At 36.5% G+C, this 15,396-nt stretch overlaps 1 protein-coding gene across 2 annotated transcripts in view; it reads left to right on the forward strand.

The window, feature by feature from the left end:
* The window catches only part of FBN2 (fibrillin 2), a 263,642-nt gene that overhangs the window by 123,402 nt on the left and 124,844 nt on the right, over window positions 1-15,396 (forward strand). For both annotated transcript variants that reach the window (XM_017500987.2, XM_037728668.1), the window contains 2 exons: window positions 12,792-12,944; window positions 14,631-14,864. In XM_017500987.2, the coding sequence (XP_017356476.1) occupies window positions 12,792-12,944; window positions 14,631-14,864 (387 nt within the window). The remainder of the gene's footprint in view (window positions 1-12,791; window positions 12,945-14,630; window positions 14,865-15,396) is intronic.

Here is a 15,396-nt window from a genome sequence, read left to right on the forward strand (position 1 = left end):
GATTGTGAAGCGTCTTTTGATGCGTAATCACGGCACAGTGAACTACCCTCCCATTTCTCTTCCTGAGCATTTAGCCTAGTCTATTCCAATTTTAAGCTAACAATAGGTAGCAAGAGAGGAAAAAAGATGCACTGTTATGTTTCCTGGCACCAAAGATTCATGTAGTGCAAGAATTAGGTAAATTAATCCAATACCTAAAGAATTGTGTTGTTTGGTTCACTAGAGGCTGGCATTTTGGGCAGCATCTCTCTCTCCCCAAACCAGGCAGTTAGTATGTCAGCAATGAACTGCCAGGATTGTAGATCTTAATGATACCCTAATGATTCTCATGGTGCCCAAGAGAACTGGGTTGATGAGATGGAAATACAGAGTCAAAGATGTAAGCTAGAAGTCCTAGGCCACCAATAAAAGAACTGTGGGCTGAATTCATTTGATTAAATGTACTGATATAATAGGTCATCCAACAATGAATGTAAGAGATACAAATCTTGCCTTCAGAATGCCATATTGTCATCATAAATAACAGTAGAAGCCTAGTAATAGCAGTAATAGAAGAAACAGTGACAGTAGTAGTTGAAATAATAGCTGTCTTTTAAGATTTTACACAACCTTGTATAGGACACTGAGCATCTCCACTACCTCATTATCTCATAGCTGTGAGGAGTCAGGCAACTACGATCTCCTCTACATTTTAGTTTCTTCCAATAAGTGACCAGTAAAATATTCTTCATTATTGTTCTTATTATTAACAAGAGGAGGATGTCTCTGCTCTGGATGTATATGGCATATGGTCCTTCTAATAGCCCTGTGTGATAAGTATAGTTATTCTAGATTTACGGATAAAAGAACCATAGTTCAGAGAGGTTAAATGACTTGCACAGTGTTTCACAGCCAGTGAGTGGAGCCAGGATTCAAATCCTGACGCCAGCCTCTATGCTGCTGTGACAGTGCACTGCCACTTAGCCATTTAAGCTTGTGGAGATCCCGTGGCTAGATGTCAGGGCCTCCAGCGTGAGTGGCTTCTCCACTGTCATGCTAGCAGCCTGCTTTGAGAAGTAAGATGTCCATTGGGAGCCTCATATCATGTCTTTGAATGAGAATTGTTTGTGTTTTACAGATGAATCAGAGTTTCTATTTTGTATTAGGTAAATCATTTTTGGTAAAATATTAAGTCTGTACAACTGAGCAAATAAACTATTTAAGGGTCACTGTTGCCAGCTGGCTCACTGCACAGTAGGTTTGATTCATTTAATACCCTAATTTCCCCCTTATCCATGGTTTCACTTTCCATAGTTTTGTTTTCTACAGTTCCCACTGTGATTCAAAAATATTAGATGGAACATTCCAGAAATAAACAATTCATAAATTTTAAATTGTGCATTGTGCTGAGTAGCATCGTGAACTCTCACACCAGTATTGATGCTAGCAATTTGGATATATAGCAAGAAAAGAAAAGAAATTGTATGCTGAGTTTGCTAAGATCTATGGTAAGAACCAATCTGTTAATGAAATTGTGAAGGAAGAGAAATGATTTCATGCTAGTTTTGCTGTTGCACCTCACCCTGCAAAAGTTACAGCCACAATGCATCATAAGTTTAGTTAAGATGGAAAAGAAATTAAATGTGTGGGTGGAAGATATGAACAGGAATGTGTTCAAATTGAAAGCACTTGGATTCAGAATCATTCAAGGTTTCAGGCATTCACTGGAGATCTTAAAATGTATCCCCCACAGATAAGGGAGGACTACTGTACAATTTGTCAGCTTTCTATGAGAGTTGAAAATTAGTGCAACTATCTACACTTGGCTTGATTTTCTTAAACTCTATAGGAAAATAATATGTTTATGCACACATGCATTGTGAACACAAAATCACCACCTTGGAATAGGTATAGATTCAACCCTGCACGAGAAGAGTCACACTGGGAGTCCTCATTGAACACCTGGGTACTGCAGAACCTGACTTCAGGAAACTTTTCTCCTAGAATACAGCTAGAAGAAATATGACTGGAGAAGGAAGTGAGGTTAATTTTGTGAAGTTCTGGAAATGCCATATAAGGTGCATGTATTTTATTTGGTAGTTAATGTGGAGTAATTGAAGGCCTTTGAGAACAAATTGGAATGTGGAGTTGGTGGACTGAGAATAGTAAGAAACTAGTTATGAGGCAGAATTTACCAAAACAAGTTTTAGTGTTTTACTTCCCATTTCTAAATTATTTCTTTTTATTTATAACTTACATTTCAAAATCTTTCCCTAGTCAAACAAAACTTGCATTCATATTTTTGTTTTGCATTGGAAAAGAAGCATGAATCTTCATTTTACTCAGATAATTAAGATCATTAGTACCTGATGATTTACCGAGGTGGCTTTTCTTCAATTGAAAGACATTTGGTTTACCATGAAGTTATGATAAACTCTTTTTATTTCTTGTCCCCTTATGTTATTAAAGTCCGAAGTCTCTACCCAGATGTTCAAAGCCCTTCACAACCTGTCCTAGCTTGTATTCCGGACTCATTTCTAGCCACTTGTCCCCTTACACTCATATCTCTCTCATTGCTGTACGTGATTACACTGCCATCCTTTTTGCCAACAGTACCCCTTCTGCCTGAAGCATATTGACTTTCCCCTTCTATGCTCATTAAAACCTAACTCATTCTTTAAGTCCCAAATTAGGTATCACTTTTCCTTTTCTTTCTTTTTTTGAGATGGAGTGTCGCTGTGTCTCCCAGGCTGGAGTGCAATGGTGCCATCTCAGCTCACTGCAACCTCCACCTCCTGGGTTCAAGCAGTTGTCCTACCTCAGCCTCCTGAGTAACTGGGATTACAGGCACTCCACTACCATGCCCAGCTAATTTTTGTGTTTTTAGTAGAGATGGGGCTTCCCTGTGTTGGCCAGGCTGGTCTCAAACTCCTGACCTCAGGTAGTCCACGTGCCTCGGCCACCCAAAGTGCTGAGATTACAGGCATGAGCCACCACTCCCGGCCAGTATTGCTTTTCCTTGTAGCTGTTTCACCTTGAGCAAAATTAATTAGTCCTGCCCATAATATGTTTTCATTTTCTTCATTTTAGGACTTACTGAATTGTCACAGGCACTCGTGCATTACTCACTGGTTAGACTGTGGACTTCGTTAGGCCCTGTCTTATGCAGGTTCATGGACCCTGGGCTTTATGTAATGTGCATCTTGCATAAAAGTTTGTGCTCAGTAAATCTTTTCTGAATGAATAGGAAATCCAATAAAGGAACGAATGAGATGATATTGAATGTAAGAACTTCATGTTGATTACAGTGGCTTTGCAGCCTTTGGCATCTCTTTGGACATGAGGTTGTGCCACTGAACTATGGCCTTCCATGCTCAGAAAGCAAGAGCTAGCTTGAGGTTCAGAAAGCTAAGTCTTTACTGTGCTAACCAGGAGTCCCATTCATTTCACTATCAACATCCTGAACACTAGGAACAAAGGAAGATCTCTAGGGAAGGGAGAATGGCTCTCCAGAATTACAAAACCAGTGTTACAATTAAGTAAGCAGCTTAAAAATGTTTTGAATAACTATGTTACATTTGGAATAAGTATGTATTTTCCATATATGAGAAAAAATTAATCTAACATTTTAATGTGTATGAGATCTATTTGTTGTCTAACCACATGTATGCTAACGTCAGAGTTGGATGAACTTAGAGCTTTTTTTAGTTGTAAACTGCATGTTATCTGCAGCTTTTTTCTGAGAGCTCACATGTGCTGAAAGTGACCTTTGTTGAATGTTACCCTAATTTCTTATTCTAATTAACACACATATTTTGAGTGTATACCACATGATAAAGCATCAATAAACTTGATCTTATTTCTTTTATGTGCCAGAAAACAGTTTTACGTGGCGGGGAAGTTTAAATGGGCAATTTAATTATAATACATGATAATTTTCTGCTTTCATTGTATACTAAATGAAAAGTTAAATTTCTGATTTGTTTATCTATCTAGTGTGTTTAATTATCTTTTTAAATATCCAGGAAAGAACTTTTGTTAGCATACAGCACTAACATATGCCAGTTCTGGAAAAAAGGAGGAGTTAAACATACCTACTAATATTTTTCTAAAAAGTGTTTTACATAGCACTACTTAATGAGCCTTAAATCATTTTGGAGTTAACTATCATGATCATGTCCAAGGAATTATTAATACCTAATTTCCACATTGTTATATAGGCACAGAAGAATGGCTGACAGCCAGCAATAGATAATGCATTGGCAAAGAGCAGTCAGCAACTTCTGTGTGAAAGATAATGTGTCTGCTGCTATTGTGTACACAGAGTGAGAAAGGACCCTAAGCACAGGGACCCAAAAGTGCCAGTTAAATTCAGAAAATGGGATTAAGCATTTAGAAATTCTTACGGTAACGTGATGGTCCCACAGCATCCTAAAGCATTTTCTTAAGCTTTCCAAACGTTTTAGTGCACAATACTTCTGTGGAATATTCTTGAAAAAATAAAACCTGAAAACATAATGTGAAAAAACGTAATACTAATGTAAGAGAAACTTTGAGGCAATAAGTGATTAATTGCTATTTTTTTGTTTAGGTAATAGGTGTCATTCATCAAAAAGAAAAGCCTTAATATTATAGTTAAAATCATCAAGATGAGCAGCGGTACAGACCTTAAAAAATGGGTAGAAGCTACATAGATGGGAGGCAGTGAGGGCATGCCAAGCAAGAAGAGTGGTACGAGCAAGACTGCAGATGCTAAAAGTGTCTGAGTAGGTTCAGGATGTGGGGAGGAGAGCTTGTCTGGGACGGAGAGCTGAGTCAGAGTAGTTAAAAATTCAGTGAGAAGGATGAGTTTAAGCTAAGATTCTGTTGCAAGGGTTATTAACTGCCATTCTAAGGAGCTTCAAGTTCTTGAGCAAGACAGAGACAAAAATTAATGGAGTTTAAAAGAACTGAGGAAGATCTTCAGCATGTTACAAAGTGATGACCAGGATATGTTTTTTTTTTTTTTTTTTTTTTCAAGAAAAGAGCAAGGTACACAATCATTAATGTATTACGCAACACTCTATGTAACTAATGCTGGGTGTTGATTCCACATGCATTTGTGCATTTGGAACAAAACACTTGGAGAAGCCAAAATTCCCAAAATTATTTAACTAAAGGCTAGAGAGGGAACCAAAAATGAAAGAGTATGCTAAATAGTGCTTTAGTTTTAGTTTTAGAATTATATAAAAGCTGTTGGTGGCACAAGGATATCAGTTTTATTTAAGAAAGGAAGAAGGTGTCTTAGAAGGAGACGTTTTCCTTACAGTGAGGAAGAAGCACGTCATTCACTATTTTAAAGGAAGAAATAAACCTTGGATCCATGGTACTTCTGTTTCATTGCTCCTAGTTCTGTAGTTACTTATGAACAATGTAAACATGAAAGTATTTTAGGAATAGTAAGAATCCATAGAATCAATCAAGGTGTTAAAATTTAAGATGAGATTTTTTTTAAAAAAATCAATCAAGGGGAACCCAGGCTAAACCAGACCATCAAAGAGGTGGGTGCTGGCGTCCAGTCTCAGGGAACGAAGCATGAGACAAAAGCATGTTCAGCTGCCATTGCCGAACACCTACTATCTATCACTATTGTTCTTACCTGGGCTAACCTCATTGGGGTTTTCTGGCTGAACCCTTCATTTTTTAATCAGTAAGCCTCATTCCACAGGAGACATTTATTTCAAGGTACAATCCTCAATTTTTACCAAGTTTTCATCACATTGTATAATTAATCAGTTCTCTTAAATCTAGTTTAGACTAAATGTCAAACCACGACACAAACCCTGATAAGTGTACCTTTATTATATTTCAAGATATATTTATATTTAATCAGAGGAGATGAATTGCTTCCTCTTTCTCAGTGTTACTGTAAATATGACTTCTCGTAAGCCTTGTTCAGGAAATGTGGTAAGGGTGATAAAAAATGGTTAGAGGAATAGACTTGTTTTCATCACTTAGAACACATCAGTTCTACAGTTAAACATATAGCAAGCATTAGAAGGATTTTGTTTTTGCAGCCTTTCATTTGCCTTTGCCCTTAATGGTTCCCTGTTTCAAGGCACACTGTGCCTGGACAACTCTTTTATTTCTGTCAGGTGCCCCTTTCTTATTGTGTACACAGAGTGTACTATGTTGTGGCACCATCATATTACTGTAAGAATTTCTAAATGCTTAATCCCATTTTCTGAACTTAACTGGTACTCCTGGGTCCCTGCGCTTAGGGTCCTTTCTCATTCTGTGTACACGATGGAAAAGAAATAGAATATTCTTCCACATGATACATTTTTTAATACATTGCTTTCTAAGGGCCATGAAATCTCATGCACACAAAGGAAAGGGTGGTAACTCCTAGGCTCTGATTTGCTTTGAAATAGTCCTTTTTGGAGACCTTAACTATGAGATGCTACACCAGTGTCTGTCTCATCCTGACAGGTTTTGGCTCAAGGAATGAACAGTAGGTTGCCTGCCTCCTTGTTGTTACTAGAAAAGGCTAATTGTGGAATTCGTGGGAAAAGTTACAATTTATTTTGCAGTTCTCTCTTGTTGCCTCTCCACCCTCTCACCTATGACTTAGTTTCCTTCAGTGTATTTACTATGGGAGTGACCAGAGGTTTCCAAACTATGTAGAGCAATAGTTATTAATTTTTTTTAATTTAAAGACATCTCTTTAACATAAAAAATGTACTTCAGATCCCTACATTATGAATATTTGTGATAAAAATATGTAATGAAAATGCTCTTGGGTATTTAGTAATAATTGTAAATGAATTTGGATTTTATTAGTTATAGTGGCATACTCATAAATGTGAATCATGGTAGTGCCAATTAACTGTGAGCTGTTACTCATATTGCAGTGTTCAATGTAAATATGGATTTGTGAACCCCTCTCAATATCATTGTATACTTCCAAAGTCTGCGGACTGGTACAGAATGTATTCCTGATGAGAACTTGTGACATTGTGCTTGGCATTTGTGTTAGTCCCTTTTCTCACTGCTGAGAAAAACATACCAGAGACCAGGAAGAAAAAGAGGTTTAATTGGACGTACAGTTCCGCATGGCTGGGAAGGCCTCAGAATCATAATGGGAGGTGACAGGCACTTCTTACATGGTGGCATCAAGAGAAAATGAGAAGAAGCAAAAGCAGAAACCTCTGATAAACCCATCAGATCTTATGAGATTTACTCACTATCGTGAAAATAGCATAAGAAAGACTGGCCCCCATGATTCAATTACCTCCCTCTGAGTCCCTCCCACAACATGTGGAAATTCTGGGAGACACAATTAAAGTTAATATTTGGGTGGGGACACAACCAAACCATAGTAGCATTTTTATGCATATTACCTTATTTTCAATGTGATACTGTATTTGGTCCATGAGTTGTTCAGAAGTATAGGAAGTTTTCTTACTTTTTTTTTTTTTATTCATTTCCAACTTTATTTCATACATTGTGGTCCAAGAATATAGCCAGTTGATACCAATTCTTGGAATATCCTGGTACAGTATTTGCTTTATGGCTTAGCAAATGATTTATTTTTATAACTCTTCCATATAGACTTGAAAAAGATGGATTTTCTCCAATTAATAGGTACTAGATTATAGATACATCCATTAGATCAAACTTAACTGCACTATTCAAATTTTCTTTGTACCTACAGAATTTTGTCTACTGTATCTATTACTGAAAAAAATCATGTAAATATCCCACTGTGGTGATAGATTTCTCTGCTTCTGAATGTAGTTTTGTAAAATTTTATTTTATATAGTTTGATGCTATGTTATAGGTGATAAATGTTTAAAAGTATCTGTTATATTTTTTCTGGCGAATTGAACCTTTTTAAAATTATGTATTGACTCTAAATTTTTTTCTTTATTCTTGGTCTATTTCTAAATATTTCCTTTTGGTTTATTTTGTATCTAATTATTTTGTATCACATTTTGTGAGTGGTAGTAGAAGTTTTAAGTATATACCTACTGTATATTTTTCCTCTCAGTCTTTCCTCTTCCTTATGTTTCAAATGTGTTTCTTTTAAACAGCTTATCTCTATTTTCTTTTATTTTTACAATCTGTAAATCTTCACCTGTTCTTGAGATTTAAATCCATGTGTATTTATTATAGTACTGATATATTTGTTTTTATTTTTACCATATTCTTTGTGCTTCCTAATTATCTTGCTCTTTTTGTATTTTTTCTCCTTTCTTGGTTTCTTTTAGATTTATTCAGGATCCCCCAACCTGCTGCTTCCAACTCCGTTCTCTTTCTCCTACATGTTCAGAAGTTACACACTTTATTTCTGTGGCTTCGGTGGCTATGCTAGCTGTTTTAAGATGCATATTTAAACTAAAGTCTAAAATTAACCTGTATATTTACCTATATATAAGCAATAAAAGCATATTTAAATGATTAAACTTTGATCTTCCCCTCACAACTTTTTAAAATCTAGTATATTGCCATTCTCTATATGTGACAACTTAATCATTATGGTTTAATATGTTAGTACTTACTTAGATTTACCCACCTGTTTAATATTTTTTGCTCATCATTTCTTCCTGCATCTCAAACCCTCCATTGAGGTCTTCCTTCTTTTGCCTGGAGTACCTCTTTGAACATTTTTTAAATCAAAAAACTCTTGATAGAAAACTCTGGTTTTGTTTTCTTGAAAATGACTTTAATTTGCCCTCTGAACAGTACAGGATTTTAGGTTGACAGCTATTTTATCGGAGTATACTAAGATATTATTTCATTGTGTTCTGGCATACATTGGTGCTGCTAAGAAGTCAGCAATTGATTGTTTTAACTACCAGTCCTTAGCGGTGATATGTCATGCCTTCCCACCATTTTTAAGATCTTTATCCTTGTAGTTCTGCATTTTTACAGTGGTGTGACTAGTTGTGGATTTCTTTTTATTTATCCTACTTTGAATGTATTGGACTTGTTACATCTGAGGTCATACAACATTGCTAGAAAGTTCTAAGTTAATATCCATTAAATACTGTTTCGTTCCCATTCTGCTTATTACTCTTTCTAGTACTCTTATTAGATGTTGTATTAGTCCATTTTCATGCTGCTGATAAAGACATACCCGAGAGCGGGCGATTTACAAAAGAAAGAGGTTTATTGGACTTACAGTACCACATGGCTGGGGAGCCCTCTCAATCACTTCGCAAGGTGAAAGGCATAACTCACGTGGTGGCAGACAAGAGAAGAGCTTGTGCAGGGAAACTTCCATTTTTAAACCCATCAGATCTCTTGAGACTTATTCACTGTCACAAGAACAGCACAGGAAAGATCTGTCCCCGTGATTCAATTACCTCCCACTAGGTCCCTCCCATAATATGTGGGAATTCAAGATGAGATTTGCTGGGGGGACACATCCAAACCATGTCAGATGTACACAGGTGTACATCTAATTAGCTTTTTGTTCCCACCTTCACATTTCTTAACCTCTTTTTAAGATTTGAATTTGTCTATATGAGCTAATTGAAGATAATATAGTCATATATATCTGCCAACTCAGTAATTCTTCATCTATGTGCAATACACTTGTTTAATATATTCATAAGGTACTTCATTTCATTTATACAAGTTTGAGCTCTTTTAAGTCTGTTCCTATTCATTGTTTATGGACCTTTTCCCCTTATTCATACATATCTTCAGACTTGAATTGCTTTAAATATATTAAATATAATTTAGTTATTAGTTAATATTTAATTATTAATAATTTGAAATAATAATTGTCAGAATTGGTCTGACCATTTCAATATCAGAAATATACTGGTTACTTAACTAGTTTTTGTTTCTTGGTCTGTTATTTTGTGTTTTCCATTTAGCAGCTCTTTTGTCTTGGAACTTTATGAGACTCTTTTGAGACTTCCATTAATCTTCAGTCCTCTAATTGTGTTGGCTTTTGTGAGTTGCCTGGAGTATCTCTACCTGAGAACCTCTTTACGTTATATTTTTCCTTTGAAGTTCTTCAGATTGAAAACGTACTGTGAATTGAGACATCAAAGCTATTGATGTGAGGAAGACCTTGTGGTTACAGATTCTTACGAGAAATCTTTCTTTTTCCTCCACACAACATCAGGGTAGAGACGGAGAAGTTTCTTGGTTGCCCCCATTACCTTATCCATATACTACATCCATATGCTAAGGATATGACTCTTTGGAACCCTACCTTATGAGGGAGTTTTCTGTTATGTATGGGGGCAGGGTGGAATCTGGGCTTCTTGTATCTTATGCTCTGGGCCCTGTGAAAGTATCAGTTGAAATTCACAGTCTTCAGAGTTTAATAGAAGCCTAAAGGTGAAGCCTGGTTGCTCAGATACCTAAGAGTCTCATTTCACCTCATTTGCACACTGGATGATGTATTTTTAAATATTTTTTCATATTTTATTCAGGATATTTTGATTGAGAGGTACATTCAGGGTAGCTAATTCACCATGAAAGCTGCAAGAGATAGAACATATGTTGTTTTATTTCATTCTTCCACCAACCACGTTCTGTACAGAGGAAGGGTTAAATATAGTTGAAAATCAAACAGTTAATAATATTTGAATGTAAAACTAGGTCTTTTGACTCAAGGCCATGGTTTTGTTTTGTTTTGTTTTCAAACCCTGTGTTACAACCTCCTCCATGTAGAAGGCTTAAAGAGATAAATATATTCATCCTAACTTGTAGCACTGATTGTGTTTTATAAGGTTAGTGTTTATTGTTAAGCTGGGACTTTCTTACTTTAATTTACATCCTGGTCTTGAGGAGGTAGTATATGATACTTTGGGTTCCTAAAATGAGTATTTCAAAAATTGCTTCCTTTGATCATTCATAGGAATACAAACTTAGCTGTGCAATTATTCCTAATGACAGCCTGTCCAAGTCCAACTGAAGTTTTTGAAATTTCTGCAGTGCCTTTAAGTATGTGTGTGTACATCACATTTAGTGCTTTGGGAGCATACTGGGATTTTGGGGGAGAAATAGAAGGAGGTGTTCGATTCTTATACAGAGTATCTTAAAGCCAATTCATTTATTTTATGATAGCTTAAAAGCCTCCTGAGGCATGCTATATATGGGCCATTAGAGGAAATAATATGCTTACTTTAAACTCTGTTTGCAATGCTAAAAATTTTAACTTTACCTTTTAATGTAATTATAAGCAATTAACAGTTTCATCTTAATTATTGATATACAGATCCTGATTGCTGTGGTACATCTTTCTTCTTGTGACCATAGACAAAACGTCTTTGAAAGCATCTTGATAAGGCTGAATAATATGTTGTTAATTAAGCTCACAATTTTTTCCATTGGTTAAGATAAAGGCAGATTCAATTATAACTCAGAGAGTTTACAGATGATATTGATAATTTATCCCTATGCAACTTTGCATTTTATGCAGTCTTTTGCAATCATCATAACTTGTCTTCTAGCCTTTATCTGATCATTTTGATCTGTTGTGTGTCCTGCTGTCAGAATGACCTCTGTTACAGTCATATTTGATCATGTAACTTCCATACATCAAATCCTGCAGGGTAATGCACAGACTCCTTACCATGCAGTCCTGCCAAACTGTGCTTACCTCTGAATGGTCACCTTATTTTGCCTCTCAATACATAGTTTGACACAATCAGTTTCCCTAGTTCTTGAAAATGTCTCATCTGTCTCTGGCTTAAATAACATAAATACACTCACAATTCACAGATATGTATGTTCAGCCTGACCATGCTTCTGCATTCCAGGCTCATTCATTCAACATTCCAAATGTAACATGTTTTAAAGAGGAGCCTTTTCTTGTGTTCTCTAATCCTGTTTCTTCCCTCTCCATCCTCATCTCAGCTGTGCAAGTCAAAAACTTAGGAAATGTCTAAGACTCTCTTTCTCTTCTACCCCACACCCAAGCAAGCTCTCATTAGCTGTACCTTCAAAATATGTCTGCCCTCTGCTCAGCCTCTTCATCTCCACTGCTGTTACCCTCATCAAAGCCACCATCATCTCTCACCTGAATGTGTTCAGTGTCCTCCTCACTGGTCTCTGTGCTCTCACTACAGTCAGTTCTCATAGCAGCCAAAGAGATCTTCTTAGAAATGTAAACCATTGTCTTCTCTCATTGTAACCATCCAGGAGATCTCCAAACACTCCACTCGAAATCCAAATGAAATCCCAAGGTCCTTTCCTAATGGCCTTCAGGATCATCCATGATAGCCTCTACTGTCTCTCTGAGCCCGTGCTCTTGCACTTTCCCTTTTGCATGCTGTTCTGTAGTCATAGTGGCCCCTCGTTCGCACACATGAAGCACATTCTCTTCTTCCTCAAAAGCTGCTCTTTCTTCAGATACTACCATGGCTCATGCGCTCGTTTTAGTCAATTGTTTTAGGTTGCTTCTGATCAACTTTTATAAAATAATCAGTCAGATATTGCTGCATTTGAGACAACCACAAAACCACAATGACATACAATGGTGCACATCTCCAGACTGAGGATCGGGACTGGGTTGTTGCTTTCCTTCAAGCTTCAGAATTGCCTGGCTTTAGCTTCTTGCTGCAGTGTGTCCTCCTATCTGCTCCATGTCTTTCATTGTTCTGTCCCTGGCTTGATGAATGTTTGTCAGATAAATGAGTAAAGGGAGGAATAAATGAACAGAAATTAAGAGAATGAAGGAAGGAATAGATAATAGAAATTAAGTAGTATAAGTCACTTCACCTACGTTCACCTTATGTGCCATGATTATTGTAAGAACCTAAGATATTTCTGCCACATCTTCTGTTTTATTTTTACATGCACAGATCAGAGAACAGGCATGTGTTTCTCGGGCCTGGTGAATGGTCGCTGTGCACAAGAGCTCCCGGGGAGAATGACGAAAATGCAGTGCTGCTGTGAGCCTGGCCGCTGCTGGGGCATTGGAACCATTCCCGAAGCCTGTCCTGTCAGAGGTTCTGGTACGTGGCTGGCTGCCGGTGTTCTCGGGACAGACACTGTTAGGGAAATTAGTAACAATAATCTATTTTGCACTCTGGGAGACCAAGGTGGGTGGATTGCTTGAGTCCAGAAGTTCAAGACCAGCCTGGGCAACGTGGCGAAACCCCATCGCTACCAAAAATACAAAAATTAGCTGGGCTTGGTGGTGCACGCCTGTAATCCCAGATACTTGCCGGGCTAAGGTGGGAGAATCACATGAGCTTGGGCAGTCCAGACTACAGTGATCCATGACTGTGCCACTGCACTCCAGCCTGAGTGACAGAGTGAGACCCTGTCTCAAAAAAAAACAAAAAGTATATATATATATATATATATTTTTTTTGCTCTTCTCCTTAAAGTCAAGTCATATTTGTCTCCTTTGTGTATTTTTAATATGACTTGAGGGTTTTTGTGGGGAATGAGATAACATTGTTATTTAGGATCAGATTTGATAATACCCAATTTAGTAACATCAGACAAATTCCTCAAAGCCGATTGACTTGTTTTTGTCCAAGTATTTTTTAAAATTATTTTGAATGTTGTTATTTCAGTTCAGTTTTTAAATCTCGTGATCTTTCATTCCAGAGCTTAAATATCTTTGAAGAAGAAAGCTCTGTCTTTATTTCAGGAATACCTGCAGCTTATAATGTCTCAGTCTTTGAAGATATTTTGTCTCTTCTCATGATCTTGAAAATTAATAATGCAAGAGTATGATGATGCCTCTTATTAACTTTGCTATGGTAACTGCCATATAAATGATGCTATATTGGGAAATTAGGGTTAATGAGAAATAGTTCTTCTTGATATGTGTAAAATGAGTAGTCAAGTACAATTAGTGCTTATCACATAAAGATATATTAATATATTCAATTATATTATTATTTTCTCTTTGAATTAAAAACTTGAAAAATAATTAAATCTTTGAAATGTACTTACAAAGATTTATACCAATATATACTGCTATCAGAAAAAATATCAAGACACATTCATCATTCTTTCAAAATCTATTAGTAAGGCAGCAAAGGTCACAATTAATGCCTAGTTAATAATTTTGGATTCTCCTAGTTTCACTAGTAGTATATAATTAATACTTTATGTTTCTTTTGATATAGTGCCTTAATTCTGCAAACAGTTAAGGAAATAAGACAGTTGCTATCTTCTTGCTTCTTGTTACTTGACTTTATCACTTGGTCAAAAAAGCAGCAGATTTTAAAGCTTATTAGATATTGTAAACCATTAAAATCCATGTTAGAAAAAAAATTTTTTTTCTAAAATAATTTTCTAACATAGATTTTAATGGTATACAATATCTAATAAGCTTTAAGCATTTTTATCTATTCAAGTAAATTTCCTATATTCATACTTATGTCTGGAATTTTATGCGTTGCACTTAGGGTGCATAAAATTAAAATGCACATATAAATCATTATTTGTTTATGCAACTCAGTTAAAACAATATGACATACAGATTTTACATTTTTTTCTAAAACTTTTTTACCTTTTTCTTGCTACTGCCAGCATTAAAAACGTGTTGAGACAGTAATTTACTTAATCATATTGTCTAGTATAGGTAAGCCAAAGTGACCTAGTACAGTGTACCAATTGCTTTTATTATGCAGGAAAACATTCACTTAAACTTTCTTAACTTAAACTTTCTTTTTTTCCAGAGGAATATCGCAGACTTTGCATGGATGGACTTCCAATGGGAGGGATTCCAGGGAGTGCTGGTTCCAGACCTGGAGGCACTGGGGGAAATGGATTTGCCCCAAGTGGCAATGGCAATGGCTATGGCCCAGGAGGGACAGGCTTCATCCCCATCCCTGGAGGCAATGGCTTTTCTCCTGGCGTTGGGGGAGCCAATGTTGGGGCTGGAGGACAAGGGCCTATCATCACTGGACTAAGTAAGTGGTTAGTTTTCCTGCGGACTCTTTAGTTTTCTGCCTCAAATGATATTCTAATATCTAACATAATTTTAATTTTTCAAAAGGGTTGTGTAAACACACTTGCACACGTATATGTGTGAGAGAAAGAGAGAGAGAGAGAGAGGGAAACCTATTTCAGGGTCTGATATGTAGTAATACCAAATTTAGCAAAATATTACTTTTCTGTTCTGTAAACTTTCTGTTAAATTAGAGAAAAGAATGTGTGACCCAGGTTCTCTTTGAAAATACATACGAGAACCCAGTAATATTCCAATCCAGTTGACACCACCAAAAAGCATGTTTTTGGTTCCAATGTATTTCATTTGCCTATTTGCAGCTGCCCTATTCAAACACCCCCTTGAGTTATTTTCCAGAACCATTTCTCAACTGAGATAAACTGAATGTTTTGCCCTGTGCCAATTCAAATATTGTAATGTACATATCTTTCCTTTCCTCACCCTTTTTTGTTAAATTGCTTAAGAAATTGAAAACCATGGGCTTTAGACCAGAG

Source organism: Cebus imitator, unplaced genomic scaffold (assembly GCF_001604975.1).
Source record: "Cebus imitator isolate Cc_AM_T3 unplaced genomic scaffold, Cebus_imitator-1.0 Scaffold275, whole genome shotgun sequence".
Lineage (NCBI taxonomy): Eukaryota > Metazoa > Chordata > Mammalia > Primates > Cebidae > Cebus > Cebus imitator.